At 37.2% G+C, this 13,232-nt stretch overlaps 1 protein-coding gene across 1 annotated transcript in view; it reads right to left on the bottom strand.

Annotated features, from left to right (window-relative positions):
• The window catches only part of LAMA4 (laminin subunit alpha 4), a 109,955-nt gene that overhangs the window by 76,630 nt on the left and 20,093 nt on the right, over nt 1-13,232 (bottom strand). The window contains exon 2 of the mRNA XM_087912821.1: nt 6,018-6,119. Coding sequence (XP_087768947.1) covers nt 6,018-6,119 — 102 coding nt within the window. The remainder of the gene's footprint in view (nt 1-6,017; nt 6,120-13,232) is intronic.

Raw genomic sequence — 13,232 nt, 5'->3', positions numbered from 1 at the left:
TAACTACCGGTTCTGTTGCTCTGCATTGTGCGTGCATGCGCAAGTCGCATGAATGCAATTTCCAACCTGCTGAGCTGCCTGGACAGCTTAGCAGCACTGTGTGCAGGTGTGCAATGGTTAGGAAAGCTCTTTTTTCTTGCTTTTTCAACTGTGGCTGTGCTGCGCAAAGCAGCTGCAGTTGAAAAAGCAGGAAATAAAGGACAGGTAAGAGCCCGGGTGGGCAGGTGGATCAAAACAGCAGCAGACACAGAACCGGTTCTGTGTCTGCTGCTCTTCAGAGCTACCGGTTCTACAGAGCCAGACAGAACCGGTAGAATCACACCCCTGGCCACAGATTAGATCCGGGGAAAAATATTGCTTCCACTTCACTTTATTCAGCATTCCGAGACTTGGGTTCTCTGACATACTGATGTATGACAGGTTACTTCAGAAAAAATGGCTACAGAGAAATAGAACAAAAGAAAAGCTGCAATCTCCCATATTTCAATCCATTCAAGAAGATGGTTTCATTTAGTTCTGTTGTAAAAATGATTTCTTTGTGGCTTCTGCGGGGTTTTTGTTTGTCATATTTCATTCTTGTTTGTTGAAATGCAAAATACCCTTTTCTTATCTTTTTGTCAACATATAGAAAGAAATATTTTTTTTAAGCGCACAGAAAGGAGTGCAGTTTTAAAATGTCGGCTTCTGGGCAAAGATTGCCTATAGATGATCTTTGAACCTAACTGTGTGAGGACCATTTTTGCCCCATAGCTTTTCTTTTAGAAATTTCCCTTTCTTCCAATTTTGGGAATTTGATGTAATGACAATTTACAAGAAAAAAATATGAAAATATACTGAGCATTTCAAAATAGCAGTTTGTTCTGAATGCAGAGATGGCTGATTTCTCCAATCTATGCAACATTTGCCAAAGAAACAAAAGATGTATTTGTTTTATGGTATTTCTATGCGGCTATCTTCCAAAATGGCATCAAAAATGCAAGAGAAATATTAGGGATTGTACATTATATCCTATTTTGAGTATAAAATCAAAATTGTTTGAGAGCAATTTCAAGTCATTTTGACTGTTCCATTTTTGAAAAAAGAAATTCACTTGTGCATGAAGGATTTCTTAGAAGATTGGAACAAACAGCTAGTCTGATTAATGCTAATTTGAATGTTTGATCCTGATTTGAATGGTGATACAAGTATTTTTCCTGAATCTTGAAAAGATATATTTTACTCCTGCTTGGGCCAGTAAAGGACTAGACATGTCCCTGCTGCCATTAGTTTAGAATTGGACGTCTCTCTGTGGGCATCTACACGAAGATAATAGAAAATCTGAGGCATTTAAGCAGGCATGGTTTATTTTCTTTAAGGCTGGTTGTATCACACTCCAGCACAGTCTTTATCTGCAATATGTATATAAAAAGTGTTACTGTATTTCTGAATAACAAATAAGGCTGAATAAAGTCTATACAGCTTATGTTACACAATTCTTAATTCCTCTGTTTCCAATTTGCAGACTTTTTGAAGCACGAGTGGTTGGCAAGGGTCTGGTGCCCACTCCTTATGTGACCAGTGAATATCAACTCAGACATTTTTTTTAATAGGGACTGTGAAGGTTAAGGTTATGATCAGGTTCACTGCTAAGCACTGCTTAAAGATGCAGAGGAAATGAAGCTGTACACTTTTTTACAGAGGCCATAAAAACGATTAAAACAAAACCTACCAAAGGATAAGTTGACTTAAACAGTTGCCTTATTCCTTATAGGTCTTTCTAAATTCATGAGAATGGTGGTTAAAATCCTGGGAGAATGTTTATATTTCCCCTTTTCCTCCTCCTAAAAGCAGTAGCTGGACTTTTTCCCTGAAAAAATTAAGCTCACTGTGCAGAATAAGAGTTTGCCCATCTGGAAAGGGAAGTGATGGTCATAGTTGCCTAGCAAATGGCAAAATTTCCCAAATTTGTCAAATTATGATTTAGTTAAACAATGCCCTTGAATTTTTCATAAGTGCTGAAATTGCTGAAGTTATAACTCAATGAACTGAACTAACTAAACTTTTCACAAAACTAACTAAACCTTTCCCAAATTTGCTAGCCTGTCAGAATACCTGATCCGGATCCTCAAGATATATCACTTAGCTGCCAAAATCAACTCAATTTTGATCAAATGCGGAATACTACTAGAGATAACCCAGAGCTTCAGGGATACATAATTTTTTATTCCTAATTTTGATCCCTAAAATAGCTACCTTTGACTTTAGGAGTAATCAAATGTAATTGAATGTTTAGAGTGCAAGAGATGAATATACAGTTCACACTTACGATGTTGTTATCCAATTGGGTAATGAAACTCTGCAAGCAAACAAACAACGACAGAATGCTCTAAGGACTCCACAGTTCAAACTTAATGTGGAAAGCCTTCTTAACATAATTAATAAACTTTTACATTCTTTTTGTTCTTTTGTTTTTAGTTTGGATTAAATTAGTATTTTTTTTTTGATGTACCTATGTATGATAGAATAAATTATAGCTTAAAGTATGTTGGAATGCATGTTGCTTCTTCAGTTAAGGTACAAAATAAGACTATTGCAGAAGAGTATTCCAGAGTCAGCAGAGAGAGGAAAGGTGATAAGGTGATTTAGAGCAATTCCACCTTAGGTACACTATCACTAAGTTAGTGTTCAGTAGGCTTTCAAGATTCTGTTATATTATCCTACTATCAATGAATCTAATTCCAAACATGCAAGTGCTTCTTGATTCCTATACCTGCCAGCCTCACTGGCAAGAGTCTTCAAACTTGGCAAGTTTAAGACTTGTGGACTTCAACTCCCAGAATTCCTGAGCTAACATGACTAGAGGAGGAATTCTGAGAGTTGAAGTCCACAAGCCTTCAAAGCTGTTGAGTTTGAAGACCCCTGCCCACAGGGTGCTAGATGTAAGGCTGCTTAATGGCATACACAATTATTCAGAATTTTTTTGAACATGAAGTTATCCCTAATCTTTTTGTTAGCATTTTGGTTATTTTTTTTTATAAATAAATTTTATTAATGTTACAATTAAAACAAACCAATAACACATTCATAAATGAAAGAGAGAAAAAGAAGAAAGAAAGAAGAAAATAGAAAGAGAAAAATAGAAAACAATTAAGAACATTCTCATCTTCAACAGTTTGTAAGACCTCATTTTTATCCTTATTTTATACCATATGCACACACCTAATCCTTACATATATCTGTATATCACTACTATGGATCTATCCTATCCTCTTTTGCCTTTTAGTGTGAAGTCTATCTTTGGTCTATCTACATGAAGCAAACTGACGCCCACCATGAAGAGGCGGCACGACCACGAACGCAAAGCCAAACAGCAGGATCACAGCTCACCAGCTCAAATCCCCCAGCAACTAAGACTAACCTGAGCACAACCAAGCTCCCACCTGAACAGAACATGCCTCCAGCCAATCAGAACACGGCCAACACCCCAACCAATCAGAACACAGCCAAACCCCCTACCAATGAGAACACACCCCCACCCAATCAGAACACAGCCAAGCCCCCACCCAATCAAGTCACACCCCCACTAGCAGTTAAAAGGAAGAAGCAGCTGCAAGCTCACATCACTCTGAGAAGCACAGAGCCGAAGACACAAGCCTGAAGATGATGAATGAGACTTCATCGAAACGTTGCCTAGATACTTCCAATCTTACGTGGGAGAAAACCCGAATAACCAAAGATCCACATACTAATACCCATGAGAACCTCAGAAAACACACACACACACACACACACACACACACATATCTCCAAATCCAACTATATTTAAATATTATAAATAAATATGTATATTTATCTAACCTTATTTTAAATATTCTTAAACACACAGTATTACATTCGTCCCCAAGTGGATTAATTGTGATCACACAATAAATTATAATATTAATACTTAAAATCCTATAATTATTAATTAAATAATACTTAATGTTCTTAATATTTATCTGATCAAAGTATAACTATCACTATTATTAATAAATCAATTAAATTGGTTAATTCAATTATTTAACAATCAATTACAACAATCAATTTTCTTTTCCCCAATATACGTATTTATAATCATTACAAAGAGAATAAAGAAGGAGAGATAGTTCATCATAGTGCCGGGTGGTGAGGGAAAAAGAAGAAGAAAAAAAATTTGAGCAAATGTATACAGAAAAAAGGGAGTAAAAAAAGGGGTAAAAGGAATTTTGAAGTAAGTTTTTAGCTTTCCGTCTCTAAGTTTGAGAGCTTTCACTCCAAATGCACCAGAAGTGGGGAGGTAAAAAATGCTGAGTAGTGACTGCAATTACACGGTATCTCCACACATTCGGAAGCTTCCACTATTACTTTTTGTCTTAGCGTTCCTAAGTTCAATTTTCCTGATTTTCTTCAGATGGAACCACCTCCTCAATTAGATCAGTATGCTCCCTAAAGGGCTGTTAAATGGTTTATATCAGTTATATTGTTACGATAGCTTCAGGGTTTCTAAGTATCACCTGTGGCGCCACACTGTCTCTGTTCTGTCAGCTACGATCTTCTTCCTGTCTCCTCTTTAATAAAGTCTTTCAGAATAAAAATCAAATGAGATGGTCCAAATCCTCCACAACTTCCAGGCACCTTCCAGCTGCTAGTCTTCCAACCTCATAAACTTCCCCCTTTACTCATTATTGTCCTCTCTCTCTCTTCTGTCTGCTGAGCCCTTTCACTTTCACTTGCCTCGCATCTGCTTTTTGGCTGCTTTCTTTTAGGGCTCCAGACAGACATTTGTAACAGCCTTATAAAAGTCTATAGCATTCCAATCATCCTCTCCGCCACTAATTTTCTCTGCCACACTCTTCCCTAATGATCTCACAAACTATCACTCACTCGCTTCTTTACATTGGTGGCAGTCCGGACTTCAGAAGCACCATTGATAGGGGGCTGTTTTTTGCTCACTGGGCTCTGGAGGGCTCCTCTTCGCTGCAGGGGGGTTGCTTTCCCCACACTGCAACCCGAATCTCCCACACACCGGCACGAATCTCTCCGGGACTCGGGCACCCTCAAAGGATCGCGCCAACCGCAAAAAGAGATTAACTGAAACCACAGACAGGCTTCTGCACCTCTGTTTGCCCTTACCTTGCCACCGGAAGTCCCAGCATTTTGGTTATTTTCTTTGAAGTGGTTTGACAGGACAACTTTTGTTGTTTAAACTGGTGTGTTCTTGCTTCAATTTTCTTTCTGTCTACATGTTTGCTCAAGTTTAGTTGACTGAATTCAAAGCTTATTCTTGTGTTAGTATATTTAGGATTGCATTGAATAAAATGTAGTTTTCTCCACTAAGTGAGTAGAGAATTTAAATATTTAGAACCTTAGTGGATGACATAAATACTGCAAACAAATAAACTCTGTGTAGCTCTTTCTTATGCATGCAAGCTCCACTGAATGGTATAGGGATCACTCCCAGGTAAGTGCATATGGGATTGGAGCTTCAGATGTGTAAAAACACTAGATAATGAAATTATTATATTCTTATTTGGCTCTCTTATTAGTTGCTTTGAAAATTTAGTTTAAGCTGTAGAGACATTTTGTCCAACACAAAAATTCTGGAGTACAATCCATGGTGCCTGCAGCAAAATGTGATGGGCCAAAATGAACCTTGTAGAGATGATCATCACACAAATGATATCATTGCATATTGGGTACAGACATCTGACTTACATATAGAGGATGTGCAATAAGTCATGCATGGTAGCTTGTGGTCTTCAAAGGGCAATCATTCATATGTGAGCCAGCATTTGACAAAACAAAGCCGAGGACAACTTCCTAACCAATCAGAATCATTGGGTAGTGAGATGGGCAGCATAAAAATTCAACAAGCAAATGAAATCTCTTATAAAAAAACCCCCTAAAAGTCAGAAAAGCAAGCTTACAAAATCAGAGAATATCTGACAGGAATCATTAGAACCACCACTTATGAAGGCAAAGGCATTTGTAGACATTGTAAAGCAGGAAAGATTACCTACCACACAAACACCAGATCCATCAAGACACTTGTAGGCATTGTTATTGCAGTGGCAGGGCTTGCAGTTGCCCGAAATGGTGCGATAAAATCCTTCTTGACATTTCTGCAAGAAAAATCCAAGGGGGAAAAACATGTAATTGGCTACATTTTCCAAGGTTAATTTAATTTTTTTACAACCTATATATTGCCTAGCTAGCATGTAACTATAACTCATGATAAAAAAAAAATCCCTGCAATTTTAAAAATAAGAATAAGATCAATAAAAACAAATGCCGTTACTATAGCTCAGATTTTGTTGCTCTGATATGTTTCTTAGCTCTGGCATTTTCAATGTATCAGCCGCAAACCTAGCAACAAGGCCATAGCAAATTTTTATTATTGGACATTTTAGACCACAAACTTTCAAAATGACCTTGTCTAAAGCCTGATAATACAGTTCTTCCAAATCCATATATCTAAATAAGACACATGCAGAAAAGGTGATAAGTCAGGGATAAAGAGCTAATCTAAATATTGGTTGTGTACAACCATTAAGGCACACATTTATGAAGGCAATTTTAGTAGATTGGCAGTAAGATATCACAGATGGGACCAATCTGCCACTACTTTTCAAATTCCTGTTTTCAGTGGTTATAAAGGGAGGCAATCTTTTATGCAATGGCCAATAAAACAGATGAAATAAGCTTTTTAGAGTAGGATAATAGGCACTTATTCAGGGGTGGGATTCAAAAATTTTAACAACTGGTTCTATGGGCATGGCTTAGGTGGTGGGTGTGGCTGGGTGGTCATGTTATTAGCTAGGTGTGGCCAACTCAACATCACTCACATCGAGGCACTCATCTCCTCGCCTAGCTTCTCATGACTGTGGGAATGCTGCAACAGTTGTAAGTGTGAAAAATGGTCATAAGTCACTTTTTTCGGTGCCATTGTAACTTTGAATGGTCACTCCACACAAGCAAAGTACCAGCAAAGGCGGGGAAAAAAAACTCCAGAGACTTTCCTGAGACAGGAAGTCTAGTCCTGCCAAGAATGTAATAAGGGTTAATGGAGAGGCAGTTTCTGTAAGCAACACCAGAATGTTTCCTTCCTGCCCTCCTTACAGGATTAGGCCAATAATTTCTTCTAACAACGGGTTCTCCGAACTGCTTAGAATGTTAACAACCGGTTCTAGCGAATAGGTGCGAACTGGTAGAATCCCACCTCTGCACTTATTTCAATGTCAGCCTTCATTTTGATGACTCTTTGGACACTAAGAACTGAGGTTTTGATTCTTCATGCAGCAAGTGAATTCAGAAGAACACTGTGAAGTTTATATCAGTATAAAGGACATAAGTACACTCCCAAATTTTGTTTGCCCTCATTTATCCTCCAGTTCTGTAAGTATTTGAGTACAGCTGATACTATGTTCCACTCCCTTCTCCCTTCTTGGGGAACACAGTATTTGTTAAGTTTGAGCAATGAGAGGCTGAACCAGAGCATGAGTGCAACAATACTTTATTATAACAATAAAGGGCTGACCGTGCTTGCCACGCCTGGAACTGGCTCGCAGCAATCAGCAACTGGTTGGACCCCGCAGCCTGCTTTTATAGCTGGCTGCTGGGGAGAACCAACCAATGAGGAAAGGGGGAAGAACGCCCACACAAGTGAGTGGACCTGAGTGAGAACTCCTAGAGTTCTCAGGACATAACAGTATTGTTGTTCCATTTATTGCCTCTAATATTATCAGGATATTTAGCTAATCGTGTGATTTAAGAGGTTTGATCCAAAAGACTTATGAAAGTATGGGGACTAATCAAACTGGCAAGCTACTCTCTTTTCTTCCATGAGCAACAGCAACAGACTTGCCTTGCCCACTGGCATATAATTCAACTTTTTTTGAAAAAGTAGGTGGGCTGAAATAATCCTTACTTCAACTCTTTCTTTAGCATTAACATTCTTATTTGCTATGAGGATCAGTTCAAACCCAGGGGAAAATTATTTTCCCAACCCAAAGAAGAAAAGACCAGTCATTTGCTAAGCATGATTAAGTCTTGAAATTATTTTGACACCTGCATTTTGTTTTTTGTGAGATTTTTTTTAAGGCAAAGGCATATGTAACTCCAGAATAGCTAAGTTATGAATGTTGCCTTCCTTTACAAATAATGAAGTGCCTTATGCAGACAATAAGTACAATTTATTCCTCTTCCCTTTTAGCTTATCTTACATCAGGCATTGTTATATTTTCTGAAGCTGAGAAATAAAAGATAAGCATCCAGTCTATAAAATGAAAGGAAATGTCATAGTCAAAGCAGAAATAAAATGACCTCAAATTAAGCTGGAAATGGCTGAATTGGAAAGTACTTTGTATATTAAATGGTGCAGTGTGCTTAAAATATTGTACTGTGTTGCACAAGCACACTGTTGTATAGCCTAATTTTGTATTATGAAGATGAGAACATGTATGAAGCCATACTTTCCTATTAATGGAATTATGTTAATTTAACCAGCTTGTTGACTTCTTATGTTTATGAATATTATTTTATCAGTCCAACTGATAAAAGTGCATTATTTTTTTTTCCATTACAAAATTAAATATGTATCAACTTTTCTCATGAAGCTCCAGAAAAAAATTCATTTTGAGGAATGCAATATCTTACCCTGCTATTTGGGAATCCTGAAAATTAAAATTGTAATCTGTCTTTTGGGTATCAATTTGATAAGGTTGCTGCCTAGATTATGGCTTGCTATTGACAAACTCAAACTGGATTTACTTATTGTGTAGGCTGAAAATGTGTTGTGTAAATGAATTTGTTGGTTTATAAAAAGTTTCAGCGTTGGGGAGCCAAATTAAAACCAATATTCTGATGGAAACTCAACAGGTATTGTTGAATTTGCCAACCAAACTTACAGAGTTGTTTTCATAAAATGAAAAGATATACTCACTCGAATCTTTTTGAGCTCTTGAAGGAGGGGGACTATAAATCAAATAAACAAATCACGGTTTGTAGTTTTTAATGGATTATAGGAACTCATTTACCATAAATAATAAAATGCAAACCTGGTCTACCATAAAAGTTTTTCTGTGCTGATACTTTATTTGCAGCCATTTTCTTGCACTGGGTTTAGGATCGTTAATAATGGAGCATGTTCAGAAAAAGATAGCAAACATCTGCTTTCTATTTTGTTGGAAGAGGATGATTATGAAAAGAAAATCTCCTCGCTCTGCAAATCTACTTTTATGGTAATAGTCCTGACTTCTTACATACTCTTTCTTTGGTTCTATCAAACAAAATCAAAAGCTAAGTGTGTTTCCTCCTTAAAGGCAGTTCAAAAGTTCCTTACTGTTCTGTAAAAAAAACAAGCCCTTTGAACTTTGATTTAGTTACACACTGCATTCTGCAGTATGGTAAGAGAGAAAAATGTGTAGTTTATTTTGTGTTAATTGTTTCTATTTGAAGTTTTCCTCACATTATTTCTGCCTCACAGTAAAACAGCAGATAGATAAAAATCTTTGGGGTGACTTCAGTGCCATTAGCAGATCAATTAGCAGATCAAAAATCTGCTCAAATGGAGCTCAAATGGAAGAAGATTGTGCTTTTTCAAGGAGCTTTTATTAAAAATATATTCATGATTAGAGGCATGCAGATATACGATCATTTGATTCATGTTTCTGGTTTGAACTGGAGCTGCAGAAGCAAAAATGCCAAATGTCAAATAATTTCAAATAATAGCAAGAAGCTTTTAAAAACATGAAGTTGTGTTTTTTTTAAAGGGACATTATTATTTTTTCTTCGGTGACAGAATAAACTGTAATTTTCAAGAGCAATCATTTGTTTTGTGGCAAATATCCTTGCCCAATTTTAGAATGATATTGAGAGACTTGTACAAAGGAAGGGAGGTTTCAAATATGGATAGTTCTCGACTTACAACAGTTCATTTAGTGACCATTCAGAGTTACTATCTGTACCCATCCCTAAATGAGGTGGAGCTGATTCTTTTTTTAAATTTGATTTTCTATTAATTACATCTCTTAACACAGTTGTTAAGGGAATCTGTCTTCTCCATTGAACTTGCTTGTCAGAAGGTCACAAAAGGTGATTATATGACTAGGGGATATTGCAACCGTTAGTTGCCAAGCATCTGAATTTTGGTCATGTGACCATGGGGAATTGTGACAACTGTTGTAAGTGTGAAAAACAGTCCTAAGTCACTTTTTTCAGTCACTAAATGAACTATTGTAAGTCGAGGACTACCTGTACTCAAATGGAAATGGGTATGGTCTTCCAAAATAGGTTTAACCCAAAGCAATCAAGGGAAGGTGTCAGCTGGTGCTCTATTCAAAATCCAAGAAATAAATACTTAGACTCCTTTAATCAGAGAAAAGATATCTTTTACTGGAAATCAAGTGGTAGCAACAAAAGAATTCTGAATCTGAGAAAATGGTAAATCACATATACAAAGTAATGGCAACGTTCCCACCCCAATAGTTCAATTGGCTCATCCAATTAAAAGTTGTGTATATCATCATGTGGGCATCTCCAGGTGGTGATGAGGCTTCTGTCCGTTGACCTTGACATAGTTTGATAAAGGGTGGCAGCTTAGGATAGAAACCTAAGCAAGAATGTCCCCCCCAGTTTATACAGTTCTGGTTTGTAACACCTCCAGCTCACTTCCCATAATCATTCCCCCCTCCTCCCCCCGTTACTTATGACAGCCGAAAGATACAAAGCAATGGGAGAAAATCTTGAAGGCTGACATTCAGCCCTCCTAGAAAAGAGACGTTAGTCCTAAAAAAGGTAAAAATAGAAGGTAATAGAAACTATACATGTAACAGTAACATACTAATTTTTTAGGGTTTATCAGGATATTTAGTACGAAATGCCTTGATAAATGTAGGAGCTCTAACATCCTTCTCATTCACCCACTCAGCCTGGGAAGGATGAAAATGTTTTCAAGCAACCAAATACTGGAGTCGACCCCTTCGTTTTCGAGAATCCAAAATTTCTTTAACTTCAAAATGTTATTCACCTTCAATTAGCAATGGTACAGGGGGATCAACTTGAGTTGGTCTCAAGTCGGAGGTATGTTCAGGTTTTAATAAACTAACGTGGAAAACAGGGTGGATCCATCGAAGAGTTTTTGGTAATTTCAGTTGGACTGCCATAGGGTTCACAATTCGTTCAATTGAGAAAGGTTCAACATACTTAGGTCCAAGCTTTTTTGACTTTTGTGTGATCTGCAAATATCTGGTGGATAAAAAGACCTTGTCACCCACTTGATATGGTTTTTGTGGAGTTCTCTTTTTATCTGCAATTTTTTTATGAACTTGATGAGCATCATCTAATGCTTTACGGGTAACCGGCCTGGTAAGCTGGAGCTGTGTTACCCATTCATCTGATGACTGAATGTTAGGTTTCTCCCATGGAAGCTCGGGTATGGGTACAAAGTCTTGCCCCGAAGCCACTTTAAACGGAGTAAACCCAGTACTACTATGTACCAAAATATTATATGCCACCTCAGCGAATGGCAGTAGGTCAGCCCAATTATCTTGCTGATAATTTATATAACATCGAAGATATTGTTCCAATACTGAGTTAGTTCTCTCACAAGCCCCATTGGTTCGTGGGTGGTGGGCGGAGCTTAAGCCCTGGGCGAAGCCCAATAACTTCAGGAACTCCTTCCAAAAGTTTGAGGAGAACTGGGCACCCCTGTCTGAGATTATGCGTTCAGGAACCCCATGTAACCTGTAGAAATGTAAAATAAACAGTTTAGCCAACGTTTTTGCAGATGGGATTTTTGGACAAGGTATGAAATGTACCTGTTTGGAAAACAAATCAGTTACTACCCAAATAACTGTATTCTCCCCACTTTCATGTAATTCCACTATAAAATCCATAGAGATTTCCTTCCATGGAGATGTTGGTCTAGCCACATTTTGTAGTAAGCCTGCTGGTTTACCAGGAGGCCGTTTGGCTGAGGCACAGATAGGACAACTAGCTACATAAAAAATGTAGCTAAGCTTCTTGGACACTCTTTTATCATGTTTTCTATTTTCTCTTTGGATAGGCACTTTGCACACCACCATTCATACTATGTCACTAAAGGGAAGTACAGTACTGTAATTTGGAATGTAAATTGACTTAGCAAAAGTTTATTATTTTTGTTTAACAATAATAAGAACTGAAGGATTTGATTTTTTTAAGGCCAGCTGGCAGAAATTAAAAGAGTTTAAGAGGAAACTGGTTGCAATTTTTTTTTAAAGCTATGACCTCAGCTCCAGTAATTCAAAAGAAAGTTTGGACTGATTAAACATTCTGAGGTACTTCTCATTTAATTCCAAAAATGTACCTGCCCTTTGGACTGTTACTTTCTGCAATTAGTTTCTGGTTAGTAGACTTAATGGTAACTCATAAAAACAAAATACACTAAACTCTGTAAATCTGAAGTTTGTTTACTATTTTACTTGAGGAAAAAGCAGGAAAGTAATCGTATTACGAATTTTGCCCTCCAAGATAAGGAGTCAATTTAAATTAAATTTAAATTAAATTTTAATATAATATTCTGAAGCAAAATCTTTTATATATTCTTCGGGTTTCCAACATAATGCTCATTACTTTAGAAAGCCCTGTGATTTGGATATCATTGTGAGGCAAGACTGGATCAAGTTTTGTTTTTAACTGCAATTTGTTAGTTAAATAAGACACAATCTGCTGGGTTCACACCAGTGGTGGGATTCAAATTTTTTTTTACTACTGGTTCTGTGGGCATGGCTTGGTCAGCATGGCAGGGGAAGGAGACTGTAAAATCTCCAGTCAGAGGTGGAATTTGCTGGTTCTCCAAACTACTCAAAATTTCCGCTACCAGTTCTCAAGAATTGGTCAGAATCTGCTGAATACCATCACTGGTTCACACATCACATTAACAAAACCAAACCAAGTGTACTATGGCTTGGTACATTACACAAATCCAGTAAAGGCAAAACAATGCAGGCAAACTATAATAAGGAGATGTGAAAACCCAAATTGATGGAAGGAAAACGAAGTCAGCATGAGTGCCGAGTTTCTTGTATTTATATAAAAATGGTTGCATTCCTTAATCATTTATTGGACAGTTCCTTTGTAATGTGATTTTGACATTAAACTAAAAGCTATATAATTGTATTAATTTAACCTAGTCTAATAATCCATTTAAGCAGGGAAACAGTAAGCTTCACAGGCATAAGAAATGCTGGAGATAC

This window comes from Pseudonaja textilis, chromosome 1 (genome assembly GCF_049901715.1).
Source record: "Pseudonaja textilis isolate UNSWEBS1 chromosome 1, rPseTex1.2, whole genome shotgun sequence".
In the NCBI taxonomy this organism is placed as follows: Eukaryota; Metazoa; Chordata; class Lepidosauria; order Squamata; family Elapidae; genus Pseudonaja; species Pseudonaja textilis.
This window is presented reverse-complemented; position numbering and strand designations above follow the sequence as displayed.